This window comes from Diceros bicornis, chromosome 3 (assembly GCF_020826845.1).
Source record: "Diceros bicornis minor isolate mBicDic1 chromosome 3, mDicBic1.mat.cur, whole genome shotgun sequence".
Taxonomy (NCBI): domain Eukaryota; kingdom Metazoa; phylum Chordata; class Mammalia; order Perissodactyla; family Rhinocerotidae; genus Diceros; species Diceros bicornis.
This window is the reverse complement of record NC_080742.1, coordinates 88891544-88917438: the sequence shown is the minus strand read 5'-3', so window position 1 is coordinate 88917438 and position 25895 is coordinate 88891544. Positions and strand designations below refer to the sequence as shown.

The window sequence follows — 25895 nt, the reverse complement described above, 5'->3', positions numbered from 1 at the left end:
TATTATGGAGTTAAAAAAAGCAAAAAAGGACGTTTTTATTGGGATCCTGTTACTTTTTAAAAATTATTCCTTTTGAAAAAATTAGTTTGCCAAGTAGGCAATACATTCTCATGGTTCAAAAGCCAAAAATCGTAAGGAGGTTTTATATTAGTTAGGGTTATGACTAAGTGGCAATAGCAGACGCCCCAAATTCAGTGGGTCAAATAAGATAGAAGGATCTCTCTCTCGTGTGTAACAGTCTGGAATAGACAGGTGATCAAGGTGGGTGGCCTGCTGTTTCAGGCAATCGTTCAGGGACCCACTCTTCTTCTCTCTCATTGTTCCACCAAATCCTGAGAGTGTTTTCTTTTTACTTCTAAGATGTTCTTCTCAAGTGTTCAAAGCTGCTCACCACTACTGTGTCTGCATTCCAGCCCACAGGGAAGAGGGAGTGACCCGGAAGTTGCATACATCACTTCTCATTGCACTGTTAAGTTCTCCATTGCAAAGACACACCTAACAGCAAAGGCGACTGGGGTAGTTAGTCTCTAGGTGGGTCACCCTGTGACCAGTTAAAATTCTGGGGCTTCTGTTACAAACAGGGAGAAGAGACAAATGGATTTTCAGAAAAAATTAGCAGCCTCTGCTTCACTTTTCCCCTCTGACCACCTACGTATCTGTGTGTACTCCTTTTCCCATACAGAGAGGACGTTCCTCCCACCCCAAGAGAGACATCCTAGAGGCTCATCCAGTTAATGCCTCCAGTCTAAGATCCAGGATTTCTGTGTGATATGAGGCAATCCTTTTCATTAGATCAGCATATGGTTCTTCTTATCCTGAAAACCTATAAAAGAATAGACATGTCCATCCACTCCTTACTTCCCAAATGCAACATGGAAGATAGAGTAGGAACCACAATACACACTCCTATTTGGAAAAGGGAAAAATGAGAAATACAAGCTGTCATTAGTCCATAACAATAATGAAATTCTGTTGAGCAGGGATTGCAAAGACTCCTTGTCCTGGCAGAGCAGTATGCTCCTTGGCTAAACCTTGGTTCTGCTCTTTAGAATCCCCTTGTCCATTTTCCTCCATGGCTCCTGGCTTTGCCTTCTAGGAGGTTCTTTATCCATTTTCTACCACAACCACTTCTGAAGCTGGCATTGAAGAACATGCCCTTCTTGAGGCTGCATAGCTTTAGAACGTGTTTCCTGCTGGTGTAGGTTTGGGAGACATTTAAGGGTTGAGAACTCACGAGCTTTTTTAGGGCAGGCATGTGACAATACGGATCCCTCAAAAACTAAATAGGCTTCTGGTCTGTTTGCTTCCACTTGGTTCTAGGTAAAAGTATCCACTGTCAAAGACCTCTTTTGGGTCTTAATTTTTAAGTCAGGGGACTGTAGGTTAGTTACTGGTATCTGTTCTTGGCCTATCCGTCTTTTCCTTATTTCAACGGTAACTGCCTTGAGGCGGTACCCTAAATCTGATCTTTACAAATGGGCCGACTCCTGTATCTGGCCAAGAATATGTTATAGAGGCTTTGAAAGAAATTTTTATTTCCTGCTTTAAGGGTGCAAAAGCAATTGGCTTTTGCAGTCCCATGGGGTCCCAAATGATTGAATTCTCAACTAATTTATATTGCAGAACTCAGTACACACTGCCCTGAGGCTATATTTCCTTCCATTTCTCCTTGCCAACTGGCCGGTTCTTGCCTATTTTCATCTTACTCGTATAGTAGCTCACTAAAAATAAGGCGCAATCAACATTCTATTTTTAACACCTTCCCCTAAAATTACAAGTTCAGATGACACAGGGCCTGTCTTTCAAGTTACTGAAGTTCTAGCAAATGTCTGTCTTCAGTGTAACAAGGGTTACGAGCTTTCTAGTCTGCAATATCTATTTTCTTACCACCTTCCCTTACCAGCTGCTAAGTCAATGTCACAGTGTGGTTTTAGATACTGTAGTAACTCATTTCTAGGTATCATTTTCTGCTTTAGCTAGAGTACAGGTTAAGTTGCTGCAAGAGAGAGACCCAAAATACAGTGACTCAAACAAGATAGAAGTACAGCTTTTCTAGCATGACGGTCCCCAAGGGAGAGCAGCAGTCCAGTCTGGTAGGTGGCTCTGCTCCCCTGGGTCATCCTGGGACCCAAGTCTTTCTGTCTTTTATTCTGCCATCTCCTAAAGTATTGTCCTCTTATACATTGTAGAAGCTGACTCACCATTACCATGTCATGTCCCAGGCTGCAGAAAGGGGAAAGACACAGGAATCCCAGATGTTGAACACATCACTTCTGCTCACATTTCATTGGCCAGTTCTTAGTTATTAGCCATACCTAGCAGCAAGAAAGTCTGGGAAATGTGGTCCTTAACTGGGTGGCCATATGACCAGCTAAAATTGGAAGGTTCTAATACTAAAGAAAGAAGAGGCAGTCGTTACCACTGGCATAAAATGAAAAGTCTTCAGCCAGTTCCCACATCCATCCATTAATCCCAGTAATCACTGTTAATTTCTTATATATCTTTCCAAAGTTTGTGAATATGTATATACAAATAAAAGTGTATATTCTTATTTTCCCCCTTTTCATACAAAGGTAACATGTTATATACATGTTTTGTACCTTGCCTTTTTCATTCAACAGTGTGTCAGGGAGATCTTCTCATATCAGTACATGGAGAGTGTCTTCACTGATTTTCACAGTTGTGTCATGTGCCGGTTATAGAAGAACCGTGCTTTCTTTATCAAGGCTCCTATTGATAGACGTTTGGTTGTTTCCACTCTTGTACTCTTACAGATATGCTCACTGAATACCCATGAACAAGTATCATTTCACACATGAGCAGAATATGTGTACATTCAATTTCCAGAAGAAAAACTGGTGGTTCAAAGGGTATATGTATTTGTAATTTTAATACATATTGTCAAATTGCCTCCCATAGAGATTTTACCATTTTGCATGCCCAACAGGAAAGCAGGAGAATGCTGTTTCCTCACAACATTGCCAACACAAAAATAAAACTTTTTGATTTTTGGCATTATGGGTAACACATGGTACATAAGTATAGATTTAATTTGCCTTTTTCTTATAGGTGACATTGAACACCTTTATGTATGTTTGAGTCATTTGTCTCTCCTGTGAACTGTTTCTAGCCTTTGCTACTCTTTTTTTTTTTTTTTTTTTGGTTGTTGTCCTTTTCTTATTAATTTCTAGGAGTTCTTCGTATAATAGAGAGATTTGTTCTTTGTGATATAAAGTGAAAATATTTTTCCACTTTGTCATTTGGCTTTTAACATTTTTTGTGATGCAGATGCTTTTGTTCGTTGAATTCATTAATCTTTTTATGGCTTCAAGCTTTTGAGTCATAACTAGAAAGGTTTTCCAGCTTGGTGATTAAAGAGGGCTCGAGGTAACATGAGACAAGAGACTTACATGAGACAGTTTGAGGAAAAGAAAGAAGCATAGTGAGGTGAGCTCAGCTCTAGGCAGAGATAGTACTTGACTGCAGCGGTGACTTTTGTATAAATTAATAGACTTGATTTCTGCAAACACCAAATCAGTGTTTTGTGTTCATTCTTTTGATATCCCAAATTTATTAGGATTTCATCCATAAGTCTTGACTGTAATATCTCTCTAGTTAGAGAGTCCTTTCTATGACTATTTTTTATTAATAAGAGGATATTGGAGAACTACTTTATAATTTAAAATTTTTAAAAATAAATTAGAAAAAGGAAAAGGAAGCATTATAAAATAAAAGGGACTTAAGACATATAACCACATTTTTGGACCTTGCTTAGATTGTGATTCAAACAACCAACTATAAAATACCATTTGGGGGCCAGTTGGTATAATTTGAATGTGGACTGGGTATTAATTTATCTTATGGCATCATTATTCATTATTTAGGCAAAATAATGGCATGGTGGTGATGTTATTTTTTAGGTAGACTTTATCAGTGAGAGATGTACACTGAAGTATTTAAGGGTAAAATGTTATGATGTGGGATTTGCTTTAAAACATTTCCGGGGGGGGGGACCAGCCCCGTGGCTTAGCGGTTAAGTGCGCGGGCTCCGCTGCTGGCGGCCCGGGTTCGGATCCTGGGCGCACACCGACGCACCGCTTCTCTGGTCATGCTGAGGCCGCATCCCACATACTAGAAGGATGTGCAGCTATGACATACAACCATCTACTGGGGCTTTGGGGGAAAAAAAAAATAAAACATTTCGGGGGAAAAAATGGTGTGGGGGGGGTGTGGTATAGATGTAATCGTATTGATAAAATATTGGTCATTGTTGAAGCTAAGTGATGGACACATGGAGTTCATTATTCTCTTCTTTCTACTTTCTGTGTATGTTTGAAAATTTCCATAATGAAAAGTTTAAAAAGACTAAATATAAAATTAACATATAGTTATTGTAGAAAACTTTGAAAAATAGAGAAAAGCTCAAAGAAAAAACGAACATAATCCCACTAGCCAGAGGTCTCTGCTGTTAACATTTATATCCTTCTAATCTTTTTCCCATGTATAAATATGTGTATATACATTAATTAAAAAAAAAAAAAGAATACTGAAGTCATTCAATATCTAAATTTTCTAAGTTGGTATGTTAACCTTCCGGTATATCATGAATAATAGTTGTCAACATCATTTTGGTGGTTTCACAGCATTTCAATATATAGATGTATCACAATTTATTTAATTATTTCACTGTTATTGGGCATTTAGATTGTTTGTTATTTTCACCACTGTAAACATGAGCATTCTTGTGGGTAAACGATGGTTCATATACCGTTCTTTAGGCTACATTCCTAGAAATGGAATCATTGGGTCAGAGGGTATGTACAGTGTACAATTTGTAACATATTGCAAGTGACCCTTCAGAAAGGTGGTACCATTTTGTACCTGCACCAGCAGTAAATGGGAATGCCTGTTTTTCCGTATTTGCAAAGCCAGAAGACAGACTTGTTTGGACCAGTAACGAATACACCAAAGTGATGAAGTATAGTTGTTGCACAGAGGCATCTCTGGTTTTTACACTGGGTGCGTTATTGCCAGGATATGGTAGGGGAAGGCGGGGTTAGTTGCAGTGGGCATCGGTGTGGTCACATAAGCTTCTGTTGTATTGGCGAAGGGGGCTGTGGGCTTAAGGAATATCCCAGTGTCTGGTCCTGCGGGGGAATCCTCGATCTGGCTGTGAAGCCTATGGCTTCAGATCACTAGCATATATCATGCCAGTTATTCTCTAGGTTTTACAGTTTCCATGGCTTCTCTTGGACAGTTTTGTAGGTGGCTTGGCTTACATTTCAGTGTAGTGGTTTCTTCACCTATGCATGCTTTTGGGTAAGATCACCGGGAAGGTCTCTTTTTGTATCATCTTTGAAGACCAGCTTATCTTTCAGTACTATCAGCCTTGTTTCAATGCCTTTTGGTTTATCTTGGCTTTGTGGTTTGGTGATCAATCTTGTTTATTGCAAAATCTGCAGTGTGTTTACATTTTGTGGGTTTCATACAACAGCTGTTTAACATTTATCCAGGAACTGCTAATTTATGTTTATGTCTATGTTTGTATAGTTCTGTAGTCCCTGTTATTGCCTTGTTCTGTTCCATCAGTCAGTGATCGCTCAGGCTATCAGAGGACAGGACCCTGAAACTACCTTTTTGAACTTAATTGTCTTTGTGTTATTTTGTATTAACCAAACTTTCATCAATTTGACACACATCCCTGAAGAGTATCTGAAATCTGCCATCTTCTCAGAATAGTCAAATACGGCTTAGCCACCATGGACTTCCCATCTGGCACATGAACATTTGTAAAAGTGAAAGGAATGATTATAAGCACACCCCCTTCCCATAGTCACTTATTGTTATGTCACATGACTGCCACCTTGTGCAAAGCTTAAAATAGAATGTATAGGAATCCCCAAATTACAGAGCTATCATTCAGAGAGAAACTGATTTTAGTAATCATTTTTTGAATGTATTTGATGTGGATTTTTTTCTTTTTAAAATGTAAATTTGCCTGAAGGTCTCTTCTGGGGCTTGCCCTGAATCTTCCCCATTTACCCACTGTTTCTGAGCCCTCACTGTGGGCCTGGCTAGATGCTGCAGGATAGCTCGGAAGGAAGAAACCTAATGTTTTGTGAGTGTCTGAAATGTGTCACAAACTGTTTGAGGCACTTTTTCTTCTTTATTTCATTTACACCTCAAAATAATATTGAGGTGGTACTATTATCTGCATTTTAAGGAGAGAAAAATAGGTGGATTTTGAAAAGTTTAGCAGCTTGCCTGAGATCTCACAGTGAAGAAGTGGCAGCCAGAGCCCTGACGTCGGGAGCTGTGAGTCACTCTGGAGTGGAGATGGCTGGGGGGCAGCTGGCTGCCGATGGGACAAGGAAAATCTTGAATCTGAGCGCTTTGTGTCAGCGTTAGGAATAAGCCAACAGTGTCAGGTTGGGGGGATTGCCTGTTGTCCTTGTTCCAGGACCAACCATAATTAGACATGCCTCCCCTTGCTCAATAAAGCTGTCTTCTGATTCTTTTTTATTATTGCAGTATGATGGAAATTGTAGGGCACTGAAAAAGTAAAAATGGGCTAAGAAGGTTTTAGTGCCTTTTACTCCTCCCTATGTTACCTTCCTAGGGCTGCGGTAACAAAGTACCAAAAACTGGGTGACTTAGAACGACAGAAATGTATTGTCTCACGGTTCTGGAGGCTGTTGGCAGCGTTGGTTCCTCTGAGGCTGTCGGGGAGAATCTGTCCCTTGTCTCTCTCCTAACTTCTGGTGGTTTGCTGGCCGTCTTTGGTGTTCTTGGCTTATGGATGCATCACTGATCTGCCTTCACCTTTACATGGCTTTCTTCTTGTGTGTATGTCAGTGGCCCAATTTTCCCCCTTTTTAAGGACACCGGTCATTTTGGGTTAGGGGCCACCCTATTATCTCATTTTAACTTGATTACCTCTGTAAAGACCCTATCTCCAAATAAAGACACATTCTGAGGTCCTGGGGATTAGGACTCCAACATATCTTTTGTGGAGGGACACAATTCAACCCAATACACCCCCATTACACATAGTGCCAAACAGTACCCACAGCGCTCCTGTGCTCAGCTTGAGGTGGTGGCCGTTCTCCAAGTGGCCCAGTGCCTCAATGCAGCTTTGTTGGTTTTGGAGTCAGTTGACAGGGCTACCCACAGCCAAGTCTCTGCCGGCCAAGCAGGGTGGGAGTGGGAAAAGAACAGATTCTGAGCTTTTTATTACTTTATTGGTGTGGAAATTATGAGCCCTTAGTGACATCTAGTAATAATTGTTTTCCCTTATTTGAGACATTGAGAGATAAGCTTCCTCTTATTCTTTTATAACAACAAAGAAAGCAAGCAAGCATGATTTCTAGACAAAAAGCAGCGTGAAGCAGGGAATTTGTGATCTTCAAAGTTATCCCTTCTCACAGCCAACAGCCATTCTCTGGGAAGCGCACCGTCTTTAGCATACCTTGCTTGAGAACAATAGACATTAGTCATAGTCTGTTAATTCTGCCTGTTTCCCATGAGAAGGAGAATGTGTTCCAAGGCGCTGTCAGGGAGTTTAAGACTCTGCGTTTGAGCTTTTCCTAAGGATCTTCTGTAACACCAAGGGAGGCATCCTGGGCAACTTCAAAAGGGGGTCTTTTTAGTTTATCAGGCCCTTTGCCCCTGAGTGTTCGAGTCTTTGGGGCGGGGGAGTGAGTGGCAGAGCTGCGGCCAGAGCTTTTCTCACTGGGCACGTGTGTGTGTGTTGTGCAGACACCAGCTGGAGACGCCGGGACATTACTCTCATCTGGCTGCGTTCTATGAGGACAAGAAAGGGGTGCTCCATGCTGGTCCCGGGAGAGGCGGCAGCCTGCCCCCTGTCTACTGGCTGCCTTCCATCCACCGATACATGTACCCTGAGATGAAGGTGAGGCCAGCCGTACTCTCACACCGTCCTGGACTTGTGTCTGGGTACAGTAGTTGTTGATTATTTTTTTAATTAACAGGGAATTTATGTCTTAGGCTCATACCCAACATCTGGTTTTGATAGGATAGGATTGTAACCTAAGCATTTGGGTTCTTTTAAAACAAGGCAAGTTGTCTTAATATGCTTTCTAGATACTTCAGTAATCATGGTGCAAAGCCATATTGATAGGCCAGTTGTGGTAAACTTGTAGGGGGGAAGAGGTGGATTTGATTCTGTTGATTGCTTCAGATATTTTAAAGCCACATACTTGAACTAAAGATGAGTTCCTCCTCCTCCCCCCCCCGGCCCCCCCCCCCACCCCGGACACAAGATACTTCAGTGGAAACCTCAGGCTCTGTGATAGAGAAATTACACCATGAGTTTAAGGGAGAACTCTGGGAAGGCAGCTTGGAAGAGAAGTTGCTTCCTGAAGTATTTGGCTAGGCAGAAAGTGAGGGATGCTAATTCCAGATGGAGGGAAGGCATGAGCAGTAGTGGGAGCCACGGTCTGTCACTTTTCCCAGCACCTTCTGTGAGTTAGGCATTCTGCTCTTTATCTGTACCTATTGCAGGATTCTTAAAAGCAAATGCTTTTTTAATCCCTATTTTACAGAAAAACCAGCTGAGGTTTATAGAGGTTCACTGACTTGCTTACGGCCTTATAGCCAGTAGGAGGTAGAGCCAGGATTTAAACACAGGGCTGGTGCTGAGGCCAATGAGCACTCCTACCCCACTCCACTGCCTTTGTGGAGAGGTGGATGTGAGAAGGCATGAGGCAGGTTCACGGGACGTGAGCAGACTAGTTTGGGATTGACTTGTTATGTCAGGGGCCAGGAGAGAAAAGGTTAGAAAAATAGGTTGGAATCAGATCGTAGAGAACCTTAAATACTAGGCCAGGGGATACTAACCCTAATAAGTACCAGTTAGGGTCTTGTCAGGAAAACGCAAACTGTGTTAGATATTCTAAAATAATTCAATACAGGGAATCAGTAACATGGTAATTGGAAGACCGAAGGAGCAAAAAGGAAACGAGGTAATCTATATATTAGTAAATACAGATAGTGGCTTCTAGCCTATTATTAGTTATCTGTTGCTGCATTACAAATTACCCCCAAGTTAATGGTTTGAAACAGTACCTATTTGTTATCTCACAGTTTCTGTGAGTCAGGGATCCAGGCACAGCTTAGCTGGGTCCTCTGCTTCATGTCTTTCATGAGACTGCAGTCAGGGTGTCAGCCAGGGTTGGGGTCTGGTCTGAAGGCTCAACTGGGGAAGTATCCACTTCTGAGCTCATGTCGTTGTTGGGAGGATTGAGTTCCTGGAGGACAGCTGGACTGAGAGCCTCAGTACCTTGCTGGCTGTTTGTCACCCTCAGTTCGTAGCTATGTGGGTCTCTCCAACATGGTAACTTGTTTCATCAAAGCCAGCAAGTGAAAAGTCTACGGGAAAGATGGAAGTTAAAATCCTTTGTAAGCTAACCATGGAAGTTACAGCCCCACAATGTTGCCATATTCTGTTGGTTAGAGGCAAGTTACTCAAGAGGAAGAAGGGATTACATAAGGCTGTAAATACCAAGAGGTGGGGATCACTGGGGGCTCTTAGAGGCTGCCTGCCACACACTCCAGGGCTGGGGTGACAAGGAGAGAGAGGTGACATTATCAAAATGACAGGAGCTTGGAGGAGGGCCCCTGCGCAGCCGTGGCTCAGCTTGCTTAGAAAGGCACACTGTGCACCTGATGATGCTGGACCCTCTGAGGCGTGGGGCTCGGCTGGGGCTAGGGCAGCTGGGAGAAGCTGGAGGCTAGAAACTGAAGAGAATTCCTTCTCCCCTCCTCTTGCCTTCTAGTCTGCAGTCATTGCCCCCCACTGGGAGAACCTCACAAGAAGCCAGCTGGCATGGGAGCCCAGGAAATGTAGTTGGAAGATTTCCCAGCCCCATGGCCTGTGCTGAGAGGCAATAATTAAGAAGTGGTCAGAGGGTTATTAGGGCGATTCTGGGCTTGTGTTGACCAAACCATGCTCTGTCTCTCCACTCCTAACTCGGACCCATTTTTTCCCTCTGAGTCAAATTGCTGGTGGGCTAATTCCAAACCCACAGGGAGCTGACCAGCCCCTGACCTGGGCGTCCCTGGACTCCTCTCCCCAAGAGGCCAAGAAGGAGAGACAGAGGGCGAAAAAGTAAAATTGCCCTCTGCTTTTGCCTTATTGAGGGCAGCTCTTTAGCATAAATGCTAAACCCTAGGATATGCAGGGAAAAGGATACTTTATTAGGCTGCAGATAGAAATGTGAACAGTCTTTTTAAAAAAAAAGTTGTTAGCACTTCTTAAAATTAAAAATACATGTACCCTTTGATCCAGCAATCCCACTTGTTAGGATCTATCCTTTATCTATAAACCACCAGAGTTTCACGATGTCTGTATAAGAATGTTTAATTCAGCATTGTTCAGAGTGGTAAAAAATTAGAATGCCCCGTATGTTATATGGCCACAATGAATATGAATTAGAACATAAGTAGTTGACATGGAATCTCTACCAGGAAGTATTTTTGTGTGAGAATAACAAAGTGCAGAAAACTATATATGGTATGATTACACTTTTGTAAAATAATTACAACCTTGAGTGTAGATAGAGATAGATACACAAACATGCATCCACAAACATTGGAAAATAGGGATGGGTGTATACTAGGTTATTAACACATCTCTTACCTGGGGGTGAGGTAAGGTATGGAGGGACAATGATTTATATGTGTAAAAAAAAAAAAAAAGGAAGGGCTGGGGAAAAAAATGATAGCACTAAAAAAATGGTATATATGAATGATTCCATTGGTCATTTATGGAATATCACATATATGTACATATAAAGAAATTTCTATGTAAGCTTTCTATTGAAATATAATATTTGTAGCAACAAGTTAAAAAACCGTAGGTATATAGTTCAGTGAATTTTCACAAAGTGAACACGTATAAAGAAAATTTTAAAATGAGTAAAGTTTTAAAGTGGGTGTCAAATCTGAGACTATTGCAGACAAAAAAACCTGGAGACGGGGAGGAAGGAAGGATGACAGCCTCTCTCAGAGGCCCAACAATGGCTGGTAAATGCTCCCCCAGAGAAATGGGAAAGTGGGGGAGAGACAAGGGTGGGGTGGAGCCCCAGGAGTAGATGGATTCCCAGGAAGCGGGGGCAAGTGGAAGACGAGGGATGAAGAGTGAACCCGAGGGGCTTGCCAGCAATGGTTGGGGAGTAAGAAGAGGATAGACGACCTGACATGAAAAGTGGGTGCGGAAATAAAGGTCAGAACTGTGCACGTCAGGAAAAGTTTTCTGTAAAAGCTACAGCAGGACAAGGCTGCGCAAGGAGAAATTGATTTCAATGAAAGCCGGGGAAGTGTCTGTTGCGTCGTACAGTTGGACGGGTCAAGTGTGGGAGGGGTGCAATCTTTACAGCTGACTCTTTCAGAAGATAGTAGGTTTGCCTCATTGTGGCTACTTTCCTGGCATAGGCCCAGCACCCCAACTACTTGTGGTTCCAGGAAGTGGCATGTTGTCTCTTATCTCTGGGCTTTTGCACATGCTGGTTCCTCAGCCAAGAACACCGTCCCTCCGTGTGACCCCTTATGTCGAAGCTGACATCACTGCCCCCAGGAAGTCTTCTCCATCAGAATTGGGTCAGGCACACTCCTACAGCCCCCTGCCCTTCTCCCATCACGGCTCTCAGGCTGGGGTTTAATTACTTGTGCACCTGTTTCTCCCACTAGCCTATAAACTAGACGAGGGCAGGGCCTGGGTCTCTTTGTTCATTGTTGGAACTTGACGGCTTAGCACAGTGTTTGGCGAAAATTAAGCAGGTGAGAAATATTTCTTGCATAAATGCATCCATGCATCTATGAATGAATGAATAAATAAGATCAGAATGCAGGGTTGAGCATTCATTCTAGGGTTCTAGGGCCCAGGACACATTTGGACAAAACCCTGCCAGGCCTTCATGCAGTAGAAGCACGTGTGCAGGGCTTGAAGATTACAGAGGGGCAGTGAGGAAGAGCCTGAATGGGCAGTGGCTCCCTTTCCTACCTCCCTGCGGTTTGACTTTCATGAAAGATTGTGATTGGAGGGATCTGACCAGAGATGGTTGCTCGGTGCCTCCTCTCCTGGAGATTTGGAATGCAGTGGCAGAGGAGTAGGCGGAGGGGCACAGACAGGGACCCTCAGGGCATGGCAGCCTTGCTGCTGGCATGGGGCAGGTGAAAGGCCCCAGTGCAGGGGCAATGCCGGGAAAGGGAAGTCCTCTCCCAGGTGGTCCAGAGGGCCGGAGCCTGGCAGAGCACGGAGGCCCAGGGCTGCCTCAAGGCTCAGGTGTGGGTACCTCTGAGGCCTCCCAGGTGTTAAACCCAGCAGGCGGCCTTGGTGTCGGCATGCTCTCACCTGCATCCCTAATGGGCGCAAGCACTGTTCCGACACTTTAGCGTGGAAGAGACCTTCCAAAACGCAAGGCACCTGGCTTGAAGCCTTTGTTTCATCAGTGACAGTAGTGGCTGCTGCCTCAGGGCCATTCCTACATGCTAAGTATTTCATGTTTATCCTCAGGTGGTCCTTCTAGCCATGTGAGGGATGGCGATGGTCTCTACATTTTACAGATGAGGAAAGTGAACCAGAAACGTTGGCCAACTTTCCTGAGGCCGCCCTGTTTGTAAATGGCAGAGCCAGCACTGGAGTTCAGCTTTTCTTGGATCAGAGGTCATGCCCTTAACCCCTAGGACATCCCTTGGCCCAAGACTCCTAGGAGGCAGCCTCAGGGTTGCAGGCTCCTGCGTTCAGCATGGAAAGAAGGTGGTTGGAGTTGAAGTGAGTGGGTTATCGTGCCTGTAGACCCCATGGGGGCTTCTACTGTAACCTGTGCAGACACCTCGCCTCGCACAGTAGCCGGGTCCCTGTACATTTGGGATCTAATCTGGGGCTGTTCGCTCATCATTTTGTTCCTTCCAATGCTCAGTAATGTTTTTGAATTGAATTTTCTCACTGAGATGTACTGTCACTTCAGAGATGCTCTTGTTTCTGACTTTTAAGAAGTTATGTTCAGTTTCTTCCCTTTGCACCTCTCTCCCGAGTGAAGTAGTTTATGGTCCCTAAACTCAAACTTCACTGTATCGGGGGAGCTGCTGAATTACAGAAATCTAGGTTAAAGGTAAGACTTTTAAAGTGAAAAATCTCTTTTTGTATGGAAGTAACCATCCCTTAACATAGCTGTTTGGTTGTACTTTGGATTGGTTTTTTGGTGGGGGGGGGTGGTTAGCACACACCTGTACTGAATATTTTTTGCAATGATGTTTCTAACAAGCTGTTCCTCCTCCACCCCCTTTCTGTTTTTCCAGATCACACACCCAGCTGGCTGCATGTCTCAGTTTATTAAGTTCTTTGGAGAACAGATCCTCATCCTTTGGAAATTTGCCTTACTTCGAAAGCGCATTTTGATATTTTCTCCGCCTCCTGTGGGTGTCGTATGCTATCGAGGTAACTAGAAGCCAGAGTTAGGGGTTCTTCCTGAGTTCCCTGGAACAGAAACTGCTTGAGTCTTTCTGTTGTTGACCAAGCTCAGAAGAGTCTGGGCTATTATCAAAGGGATCAGGGGTTCTAAGCCTGGGAGTGACAGGGTTGGATTTGTGTGTTAGAGCGTAGATGCTGGTGGCAATACAGAAGCTTGATCCGGGGACAGATCAGTAGTCTGGCGAGAGATAAGGGACTGGATGAAAGCAGAGGAGATGGAGTCTAGATGTATTTCAGAGATAAACTTGACAAAATCTGGTGTCTGTTTGTGTTGTAAGATTCTGGTGTGTGTTGGGCCGGCCCCATGGCTTAGTGGTTAAGTGCACGTGCTCCGCTGCTGGCGGCCTGGGTTCAGATCCCGGGCGCGCACCAACGCACCGCTGCTCCGGCCATGCTGAGGCCGCGTCCCACATACAGCAACTAGAAGGCTGTACAGCTATGACATACAACTATCTACTGGGGCTTTGGGGGGAAAAAATAAATAAATAAAAATTAAAAAAAAAAAAGATTCTGGTGTGTGAAGTAATGGAGGAAGAGTCTAGGATGATGGGACTGAGGAGGAGTAGGTGGGGGGTGTGATAAGTTAACTTTGGACACAGTGAGTGTGTACTGCCTGTGAGGCCTTCACAAGATGTACACCAGACACTGCTATGTTGGGTCAGGACCTTGGGGAGAAAGTTGGGCTGGAGATCAAGATTTGAAAGTGACATATAGATGGTGCCCATAACCATGGGATGGATGGCATCACGTGGGGAGAGAGTGAGTGAGGAGAGGCGTGCCAGTGTTTTGCAGGCACAGGAGGCAAACAATAAAGGTGGAACACAGAGGAGACTGAGGTGGAAGAGTTAAAAGAAGGGAGGGAACCAGAAGATGCACGGGTTACAGTAGGCAAGAGTTATGAGGAGGAGGAAGGTCAGCAGTGCCAAACCCTAAGCAAGACCAGGTGGGGTGGAGACTGAAACATGCCCATGTCCATTGGATTCGGTAAGACATTGTTGGTGTGACCTTGAGGAGGTCAGATTCTGTTGTGGGACCTGAAAGGCTGGTCCCCACACCCTGTATCCTCAGAATGCCAGGACCACCTGGTTACCCAGGTACCAGGACAGCACAAAGCAAAGCCCGCAACAGAGTCCTTGGAGGCTGACTGCTCAGAGAAGTGGCCAGCAGGCTTCGTGGGAGGAGGGGACTGGGAGGGCAGACTCTTCTCCTCTGACCTCCTGTGTCCCCCACAGTGTACTGCTGCTGCTGCCTGGCCAACGTCTCCCTGCCTGGCATCGGGGGCACCATCCCTGAGTCCAAGCCTTTCTTCTATGTGAACGTGGCCGACATCGAGAGCCTGGAGGTAGAGGTGTCCTATGTGGCCTGTGAGTACGGGGCCCTCCCCGCATCCTGCCCCCATGTCCCTGCCCCCATGTCCCTGCCCTTTGACGGCTCTGCTGGGAGCCGTGCTCTGGCCTCCCAGCTCCCCGAGGGCCCGTCTCCTCCTCCTCTCAGATGCGGGACTCCTGGACCCCTTGTTTCCCCGGTGGGGTCAGGCTGGTGCCCTTCAGTGACAGCCTCCAGGTTCCTGCCTCCTGAGCCTCGGGTCTCACAGGCACCACAGAGAAGATTTTCGAGGAGAAGCGGGAACTGTATGATGTCTATGTGGATAACCAGAACGTGAAGACGCACCACGACCACCTGCAGCCCCTGCTGAAGATCAACAGTGCCGACCGGGAGAAGTACCGGCGGCTCAACGAGCAGAGGTAGGGGGACCCCAAGCCTGGCACGTGTGTGCCCACGAGTGGTGGTGGGTACAGCCGAGGCCCGCACACACTCTGAGAGAGATGTCCCCAGGGTGCTGCCCATCTCAGGAGAGCTGGCGGGGGAGGGGTCTCTCTGTAAAGCCCATCCTGTCTCCCCTTCCCTCGCAGCACGTTGCTGCCAGTTGGTGTGCTGCGTGGGAGATGGGAAATGAAGAGAAGCTGTGCATTGAAGAAGCCGGGCTTCCAGTATATTGTCCTGACAAGAGGGTAGTAAACGTGTGTGGGGCCACTTCTTTCTGATGAAGCCCAAGGAAGAGAACAGGCATTTATTGAGCACCTATGTTGTTTGGTTCACTGTACTGAGAACTTGCTTATGCATTATCTTATGTAATTCTCAATATTTTGGTTATCCTGTGAGATAAAGGGTATTCTTTGGTATCAATGGTGAAATAAATGGTGTCATCATCATACCTGTGGGCAATTGGGAAAGATTGTCTCTTGCCTGAGATTACTGTACACAGGGGCAGAACTGGCGTTAGACCCCAGGGGTTTGACTCCAAGCCCTGTTTACTCCTTCCTGTCCCTTCTCTCCCTGCCTTTGGCCTGGGGGCCCTGTTCTGGGCCACCCTCCTCCCTAGGAGATGCTGGCCTGTTGCGGATGCCTGACCGACGACCAGGCCTATGACTGGGGTCCTTGTAGTTGCACCGGGGTCTGATCGTGATCCCTTCACAGGCAGATGCTGCTGTATTCCCAGGAAGTAGAGGAAGACTACAACCCTTGTGAAGAGGACCTCTTTGTGCTGTAAGTCAGCCCAGGGCAGCGGTTGTGGGGCCTCCCTGAGGATCCTCCCATGTCACCTGCTGCAGTCCAGGCATGTCCTTTATTGCTGCCCAGGGCACTTAGAGCTGGGCTCCATACAGAGCCAGCCCCGAGCCCCGAAATGCCATTAGGGGCGCCCAGGGAGTCAGGAAGCAGGGGAAGGTGGTTAAGAGACAGCAAGTGTCCTGGTATTGGTGTTTCTGTTGGGCATTTACATCCAGACGTCCACTGCGCAGAAGCCCTGTCTGTCCCTCAGGATTCAGGGGCTTCTCATCCATTACTGCCTTTGAGTAGAGCCGTTCCTTGCACTGAGTATTATGGGATAATCTGAAAATTTAACTCTTGAACCTAATGAAATCTCATTCCCCCAGATCTGTTGGTGGTCGGGGCAGGAGCCATGGCCCTTGTACTTCACAGCATTGATTTCATTCATAAGCAGCTGTGTGAATAGTACTTAGCGATAAGAACAGAACTGTAATTGAAATGGAAACAATCCTCCCAGCTTCCTGATGGGTCTCCCCACCCCATGTCCTGGGATGGCAAGGAGGGAGTAACACTTGCCCTTAGAACCATGCCTGGCTTTGATGTTGAAAACGTAGTGTTGACATTTCCATAAAGGTGCAGTACTTTGGTTTTAAAAGTGTACTTTCTAATGTGTACATGCTATTTAGATGTAGAAATATTTGGGAATTGGGCAGAGAGCCAGCGGTCTCACCAAGGTTGGACACATTCCATTGTCCTTGAAACTGCTGAGCGTCCGGGGCTCTGGGCACTGGGCGCCTCTGCTGAATCCGCCTTTGATAGCTCTGTGGAACACAATGGAAAAGTCTAGACAGTTAATGCCTTTTCTGAATATGGTTCATATATTCATGTAGTACTATAAATCAGTGACAGTTAAATCATGCTCTGTACATAATTTTCCATAAAGTAATCAAAGGAAAACACTCAAGGATGATGGTGAGTTGTGGCAGTGTTGGGGCCTCCAGCTTGGCCTCCGTGTCTCTTTGCCCTTGACTTCTAGCCTTGCTGGCCTCAGAGCATCCGGTGCCTGCCCAGGCCCTCTGAGCTCCATCTTTCCTGTGTGGACGGTCACTTGTCAGCCTGTGTGCTGGCTCAGGGGCTGCAGAGCCGTTTCAGAGCCCTTTTCTCTCTGCAAGTCTCGCCTCCCGCACTTTAATGACCTATCAGGGCTTTAAAGATGAGTTTCAGTTTCTCAGTTTAACCTCAGAACTGCATTATCAGCTTTTTTTTTTTTTTTTTAAACTTCCCTTAGGACTAAGCAGAAAGAGAAGAACGCAGTTATTATGGGAGCCTCTCCCTGAGGCTGTGTTTAAACCCCTCGGAACCTCTCAACAGGGAAATAGAAATAGGTTTTTGGCAGTCAGGCCATCGCTAATCATACTATGATTAATGCCAGTGGTTTCTTTGCTACCTCAGTAGCACTTTAATAATCCTTTCATTTTACTTTGATCCTGTTTTCTTCTTTGAAAAGATATTTTTGACTTTTGAAACCATTTAAAAGCATATTAAACAAAACAGTATAGCTTTGGCTCCTTGTGTGTGGATTATTTGGTGAGATTTTTTGTCTTTTCTGCCCTCCCTTTCCTGTGTCTTGCGAATGCAGGTTTTTCCTAGAACAGAACAACCGGATATTTCAGACTTTGCTGGAGGTGTCTGCCAGTCAAGACAAAACTCTGACTGCCGAGCATGCCCGAGGCATGGGCTTGGACCCCCAGGGAGACCGGAGCTTTCTCATGGACCTGCTGGAGGCCTATGGCATTGACGTCATGTTGGTCATTGACAACCCCTGTTGCCCATAGGAAGAGCGAGCCCAGACTGGTGAGCCGCTCCCATGTGGGGACTTCATCCCGGGCCCCAGAGGGCTTCCTTTTTTATTAAGTTGACATAGAGGAATATTGTTTACACTTTCCAACAAATATAATTTTTGCAATCTCCTTTCTTCCCTTCCTCCCTAGAGGTCAGATGAGATCACCTTGGTTCTGTGTCCTGCTTTGCTAGGACGTTGGAATATACCACTTTCTCCCGGAGCTGCTTCCTGGTTCAGTCTTAGGAGTTTTCAAAGTAGATTCTCTCATCTCCTTGTTGAGTGACTTGAGGGGATATGGCGAAGACCATGCATCACTAGAAGCAGGCCGAGCTCTGGAAACCCTGGGGTGGACTGTTCAGAAAGTCTGTATGGTCTGTGTCCTTTGATGTACTCAAGAATGAGAAGTCTGTCTGTCCCATGTACCCTTGGACGTTCATCTGCCTGAGGCGGAAGCTAGACCAGATGACCTTTCAAGGTTTTTATTAGTTCTGGGAGTCCAGTCTTGGGATCAAATCCCTTTTCCTGTTTATTCGGGCAAATCTATGTCTTCTCTGTTCACATGAGTAGAGACCTCAAAGAGGGACTAAAAGATGTTTTTGACACCAAGTATGAGCTTCTTTAAGGACAGGATGACAGGGAGAAGTTGCTTACCAGTCAGCTGAAAACTAAAATTATAGAATGAGGCCTTGAAACTTTCCTCAAAGTAAGTTAATGGTGGCCACTCAATATTCCTGTTTCTGTGAATCACCTCCTCTTGGAATGGGTTGGTGAATTCTTAAGGGCCAGTGCTGGCCCTGGAGCTTGCAAGCAAATTCCTTTTACAATTTAGTCTCCTTTAAGGGCTAACTGTCCTCTTGGAGTAATTTGAGTATTTTTAAACAGTAGCATTTGTTGCCACCAAAGGTAGAGCAGTTGAGGTTCAAGCAGGATAGAGATGAAGATGTTTCTTTACCTGGATGAGAGTTCTCTGAAGGCGTTACCTGCAGAGCCTCTGGATCGAAACAGATTCACTACATTCCATAATCTAGCAAGGGTCTGAGTTGGTGAACCTAGGGGTTGGAGCATGTTAAGACTGTGGACCAGTCTGGAGCCCTCACAAACAAACTTCTCTTCAGCAGAGATGACATTCCTTGAGCTCAGTAATTGGAGCCAGAGACGTAACAGATCCCTTAGAGAGCAAATTTGACAGTCCCTTCACCCAGGAGTGGTCAGGAACCCTGAGTGTCAGTGAAGCATTTATCTGCTTCCTCTGAAATGCTTTGGTCTGGGCAGCTCCTGCCAGTCTGTCTGTCCTCTTTGGCTGGGTGTTGGATGGATGCCAGCTTAGTGAGACAGCGGTTATTTGTTAACCATAGGGAACCAGCTCCTGTGAGTAGAGTTTAGCTCTTTTGGGCCATAATTTAGGATTTTGACTTGGGATACTGGGTTGTTGGTAACAATTAATTTCTTCCCCTTCACCCATCCTGCCCTGCTCTACTATCGGAATAGCCACCAATGTATCCATGTCTTTGACCAAGTTCTAGCCAGGCTAATGTACACAGCAGAGAGAAATAACTTTCAAATGGATGGGTCACATGTCTTATCTCAAGACTAGGTTTTTAGAGCTTACTGCTTTATTCAAAACTATATTCATTGTGGCTCCTTGATATGGAATTCAAGACTAAAGAAATGCAGTGTGGAAATGCAAACAGACATTGATTAATCAAGGTAACATCTTTTATGTAAATACATAAATAAGTTTGGGCATTAAAATGTAAACTGTACAACTAATACATTTTTCTCCTCTGCAGTGTGGGTTTAGCCATCATTGCAGTAATATGTATGTTTACAAAGGGAAAAAAGCTGTTTAAGAAGCTGAAGCTTCACCACCTTTTTCCTTGAAGAGCAACTTTCTCCTCTCGCCTCTCGAGAAGGAGCAGCCTTTCGAACTTGCGTCAAGTAAGGTTACTTTTAGTGCCTCAAGGTTCAAGGTCTTTCAAGTAGAGGGGTAGAGGGTGAGAGGCAGGGGAAGGGGTGAAAGGAAAGGTCAGATTCTCTTGGAGGACACAGGCAGACCCTCTCTGTGGAATTGGGGAATTTGTCAGAATACTCTTTTTAAGCACTTTTGCTCCAGTCTTTCTGCATGCGACCACTTCTGTTCTGTGGTCTTGTAACTTCCAGCTCAGAAGTGCTGATATAAAGGTAGGAGTGAAAATGAGGTTCTTGAATTTCCCTTTGAATGGTGGCTCAGGGGTCCTGGGCTCCTTTTAACTCCATACTGTTGTAGGCAGCTGTCTGTCTGGCATCTCTGTGTGTTCCCCTCACACACTGCAGAGGGCTGGGGTCTGGGTGCCCCAGAGGGGAATGTACCTGTGAGGCAGTGCCATGTCGTAGGTCATATGGAGCCTGGGCTCAGCTGACCCCAAAGCAGAATTTCTCCCCTCCCTCCCTGTATTCCTTTTAAGAGGGAACCCAAGGAATCAGTCCTTCCCTACATTGCCAGCTTCCTCGTGGGACCAGAACTCGTGCAGCGCCACCTCTGCTTGGCCAGACAGCATGCTCGCTGGCTGTTGGTTACCTTTGTCACTGTCTATCACCCCCGAGTATTTCTTGCCTGGATTGTGATATGGAGCCTCTTGCTTCCGAGGTCACCTTTTGAAGGCTTGCTTTGTACCTGACTCTGCTCCTGCCCGTCAACCTTCTCCCCAGTATCTCAAGTGAGCTGCACAAGCCAGCATCATTTGCTGCCACTTCTCTAAAAGGGGAATTAGTTTGTGAAGTACCAGGCAGGAATCTTTGCAGAGTGACAGCTGAAGCTAGAAGCCACACGGACCTGCTTTTCTGTCACTGTTGAAACATTTTCTGAGAAACCATCTGCTTTTGTTTGGAAGACATTGGTGAATGTCCTTCTTCCTCCCTTCTAGGTCTGTAAGCTGTGTATTACCATTGACCATTATTACCACTGACCTTTTGAAGCAAGGTTGGAAACCTTGACTGACAGTGGCCTTCTGCCCCTCTCTCATGGGACCTCATTCCCTCTTGCCTGAGCTGGCTTGGTCCTTCTGGGGAACTTTAAGCCCAGTCTAGTGCCACGCTATGAGCCATGTGCTAACCATTGGTGGTGACCTGAGACACCTGAGGCTGCCTTGTCATCCCTGAATCAGAAGAAATTCCAGCTGGCAAGATTCCTTATGGGCCTGAAGTCCTGGCTTGGGGTTTGTTCATGTCTAGTAAAACATGACAAAGGCCTGTTAAAGTAGATTTTTTCAATTGTGCAGGCTTGACAGATGGTAATATTCAGCCTTGGGGACAATGGCCAGTTGTGCTCTGGCTTAGGACACTTTCTTTGGAAGGAATCAGATAGTAGGGCTTATTTCCTACCAGACCAAAAAGTATGGGCCAAATAATTTGTTTAGAATTAGCTTTGGCTTTTGTCAAGCCTGAAGCCCTCCTTGGCCTGCTGTGGGTCCATCCAGTGTAGCTGTCCACCTGGGTCCCTGTAGAGTCCTGTCAGTCACTACAGTGAATCAGAAGGCATTTGCCTCCCTCTCCATCATCCACTGTGACATCTCTTCTTCCATTTGGCCGGGAAACGGAAGCTGAACTCATTGATATATTGATAGAAATAATTAAGCATAGGAATTTGCATCTGTAACTTACCTTGTTTTGTTCCATATGAAAATCAAGGTGGGACATTTAAGTGTAGCACAGGGTGCAGATAATTCTAAATACCACATGTGCAGACTCATTTATCAGTGTAACTACCTGTGATATTTCAGCTGGAAGATAAAGGTAAAGATAAATTAAATCCTAGCAGAATCACTGTTTTTCATTCTGGTGGCTTTGAGGATGAACTTGGTATTTGTCTTGATACACTGAAAGCCCTTCAAACACAATAAAAAGATGAGATTATTCACCTTTAAACTGAGGCCTTTTTGTAAAGGGCAGTCATGAATTAACCTTTTAATGGTAGTACAGCAACTTTTTTTTTTTTTTTTTTTTGTAATGAAATGGCGTAGCTTGGGGAATGGATTGAGATGCTTTCTCCAGTCCCAGTGCAGATCACCCCTGAGAGGAAAAGGAGGGCAAGGGTGTTGCTGAATAAAATTATAAGACAAAGTTCAGCTTGACAGTGAACTTTGTGATGACAGTTCTAAAACAGGCAAGAAAGTTAATATAGGGACCAAGACGTCATGTACTGGCTTTTATCTCCCTGTTAGGTTCCTCGCTAGTGGGCTTGGCATCCATGAAAAGTCTGGCCCTCAGACCTTTCCCCTGCCCCTCTCAGATCTGCCCTGTCCCCCGCGGTGAGGATCCTGCACACCCAGAGGCTTACTTTGGCAGGCCCAGTCCTGGCCCGTCTCATTTCAGGAGAACCCTGTTCTGATTCAGGTAGGGGAGGAGAAGGAGTGGAGGGCTTCTTTTACTCCCAAGTCATGGATTTTTAATATTCCATTTTTGTTACTAATATACCTCTGTTCCCAGGAGCTATTGGAGCGCTGAGTGTTGTGGGAAAAGGCTAACTGTGAATTAAGTTAATGTTTTTCTTAAAAGAAATGAAAGTTTATTTTTATATTGCTATTACTGTGTGATGAATTGAGTATGCAGATGTTGAAATGGAAGGAGATTTCAAAACTGTAATCCTAGAAGAAATGGGCAGTTTTGGAATTTGGAAGCAACTGAGACCCCATTAAAGTTTTATTACTTAAATACTTTGGAGAGTGAATAAGGAGACTATGCTGTGAAATCCTAACAGCACTCTTGAGGAGATAAACTTGACAGTCCTAGGAAGGATGATATACCGTCACCAACTTTAAGTAAAATTCTTGGACAAAAGCGGGTAAATGTGATCATGCTGATTGTTAGTCCTTTTAACTGGTAGGAGTGGGTGGTAGTTTTATAACTGGCACTTTAATTCGTTTTTGGAGCTGGAATACAGGGGCAGTTGGATGAAACTGTACATTTAGAAAGGAAATAAGAATTTTCTAGTGCTGTATAAAAAAAAATGATGATGGAGAGCTAAAGCCGTGCTTTTTCATCTCTTTAGAGTTTATTCTAGAAGCTCAGTATACCATGGGCTTTTAGAGGTAATAGGATCTAAACTCAGAAAATTTATTTAATTTACCATAGTAGAAGGATAAATGTGAATTCCTTGTTGGCTGTAGAATCCCTGTTTAGAGTAACGATACATTTTCTTTGCTGTCAAAGGACAGCTGAGGAATGTGGGGGTGGGCTAGGGTATTATAAATTAGCCAGGGAGGATCTACAAAATGAAAAATCCACACCGAGGTCACTGAGTTAGCTGATTGCTAATATATTTGACATTAGAGTAAAAATTGCCTTCAGCCAAATTAAGCAAAGATGAAAGTATAAAAAAATTTTGAGGGGCCAGCCCCGTGGCGTAGTGGTTAAGTGCACGCACTCCGCTGCTGGCGGCCCAGGTTTGGATCCCAGGCACGCACCGACGCACTGCTTGTCAGGCCATGCTGTGGCGGCATCCCACATAAAGTGGAGGAAGATGGGCACAGATGTTAGTCCAGGGCCAGTCTTCCTCAGCAAAAAGAGGAGGATTGGCATGGGTGTTAGCTCAGGGCTGATCTTCCTCACACAAAAAAACAATAATAATAATTTTGAAGCCAGCATAGGAAAAGGGTTTCAGTCCAGCATGCCCACGAAGACTGGAAGTGAGGGAAGTGTAGACTCTGGGCTTTTGAACAGACTGGGTAGGAGATATTAGAGGTGTAGAGTAAACAAAATTAACCTCCTTACTTACCCCATGCTTCTTGGCTAAATTTTTTATAGGTTTGGGAAATAAACCTTTTCTGAAAAAGAAAATAGTTGTAGCCTTGGAAAACAGTTTTCCTAATTTTTCCGAGTTAGGATCAGCATAGCCTCCCTGTCGCCTTAAATGTAAAACCCCTATTTGATTAATACCCCAGCCTAAGAGCTATAGCAATAAGAGATGCTGAATCTATTTCTGTTTCATGTCTTTATCTCATAGTATGAAATTAGTAAGACAATTGATAAATTTTACCCTGAATGCTATACATACAGGTATGTGGTTCTCTCTCTCCTCTGTTTTGAATGGTGATAATTTTAAAGGCCTAAAGAAAGCTGGGGTTAATCCTAAAGCTAAGAGTAAATGTTTCTTGAATTGATTTTGTTCCGCGGTACAAATAACATCTGTGTATATCATATCTGTATATATCTGAACCAAGTTGTGTGCAGAGAGGTTGATATAACTATATTTACAGAAAACAATTTTTACAATTAAAATTCACATTTTAACGTGAACAGGTGTGCTGCAGTCCTTTACTAGTCCAAGAAATGTGGTTTGTGGTAGGAAGGGATGCTGGCCCAGTGCGTGAGCAGAACCCAGGGGCCGAATGCCGACCTCACTCACCGTGGTGATGGAGGAAACTGGAGAGCTGGTACCTGTCCTCTTAGAGGCCGTGGTCTGGATGACCATTCTCCAGGTAATGGAAACCAAAGTCGGGAATAACTATGCCATCCAGAAAAGCCAGGACTGGGCATACATACACACTGAAGTGTTATTTCACTTTTAACCTTTTGAGGAGCTATTTTAAGGCAGTATAGAGTAGATTCCTAACATTGTTGGATCTGTGTTCAAAGCCAGGTTCCTACTTCCGAAGCTACATGACCATATGATAGTACCTACTTCCTAGGGTGGTTGTGAGAACAGAATGAATCAGCTGCGTGTGTAAAGCAGGGCACAGAGTGATAATTATAACCGTGCATGCAGATTGGCTGTGGGGTTAAGCAAAGGGCTTTATATTAAACTATTTAATAGAAAACATCTGCTATATTTTTAATAGACACAATCTTAGCTTTCGAGTGCAATTAGTCTGACAAAAGGTTTGTACTAAACGGCAGGCGGGGGACTTGGGTTCTCCTTGGATGCCTCAGCGTTCCAAGTTGGGCCAAGGATCAGGCTCTTGTGGACACATTGTTAAATGTCCTTTATGTGGACATTGTATGGAAGGAAAATGGAAAGAACAAGGCAGTAGGCAATAAGGAAACCACATTCTCATAGGAAATAGTCTGAATCAAGAAAACAATTTGAACCAGGCATATTTATATTTAAAAATGAATAAATATTAACCCAGGTTAAATATCCTTCCCCAACATATGTTCCATCATTTTGATGGAAGGATTAGAATCACAAAATAAACAAACAGACACGTGCTGGCAGCCTCTCAAGGAAGAAGCCAGATTCTGTACTGGTCCTTTATACTCTGTTATGGCACTGAGACATGCTGAATCCTCTTGGCTCACAGAGAAACGCTGTTATACCACAGCATCCCCTCTCCCACCATGGGCGGTATGGAGGGTGATCCTTACCTGGACCCACCTGTTACTTTTTTTTTTTTTGGCAGAGCGCAGCTCTTACCACCACTCTGAAGAATACAGAGCTAGTAAGTCAGTCTCATTTTTTGTGCTCTCCACTTATGCGCTCTTTGTAGCTGCTTTATAATCCTTTAAAGGTCTTCACCCTCTGAGGGATGCGTGGGCACGGGTGTGCATACTGTCCTAAAACCGACCTGCATAACGCTGAGCCTGGAGCTGAGGGCTGCCAGTTCTCCTTCCCCACTGCTCCCTGTGCCTGTTTCCTTCCTGTTTACAGAAAAGCATAGGTCTCATCCATCTTACTATGGGGCACTGTCCTCGGGAGTAAAAAAAAAAAACCTCAGGGCACCAAACGAGAAAATGTCAATGGTTGTATTAAAAGTAAATGAGAGAAGTCAAGATGGCGGCATGGGCAGACTTTGAACTCACCTCCTCCCTCGGACGCAGCCAATTTGCAACTGCTCGTGAAAAGATTGCCCCTGAGACAGAACTGAAAACTGGATAAGAGGAACTCCTGCAACAACGGACAATCCTAACTGAGGTAGAAGAGGCAGAGACTCCCTTCTGGAGAGGAAAGGCGCTGCCTTCACAAGCCGCAGCGCCTCGCGGCCGCCCGGGAGCAGCCCACAGGTGCACAGCCCTCCCTGGAGGAGTGGAGCCCTG

At 44.9% G+C, this 25895-nt stretch overlaps 1 protein-coding gene across 3 annotated transcripts in view; it reads left to right on the top strand.

Annotated features, from left to right (window-relative positions):
* DENND11 (DENN domain containing 11) overlaps window positions 1-23314 on the top strand; it is a 41498-nt gene extending 18184 nt beyond the window's left edge. For 2 of the 3 annotated variants that reach the window (XM_058531609.1, XM_058531627.1), the window contains exons 4-9: window positions 7759-7912; window positions 13321-13459; window positions 14725-14856; window positions 15087-15237; window positions 15971-16039; window positions 17682-23314. In XM_058531609.1, coding sequence (XP_058387592.1) covers window positions 7759-7912; window positions 13321-13459; window positions 14725-14856; window positions 15087-15237; window positions 15971-16039; window positions 17682-17877 — 841 coding nt within the window. In that variant the 3' untranslated portion in view covers window positions 17878-23314. The remainder of the gene's footprint in view (window positions 1-7758; window positions 7913-13320; window positions 13460-14724; window positions 14857-15086; window positions 15238-15970; window positions 16040-17681) is intronic. The other variant, XM_058531617.1, reaches the window with a different exon arrangement.
* The last annotated feature ends 2581 nt before the right edge of the window (window positions 23315-25895 follow it).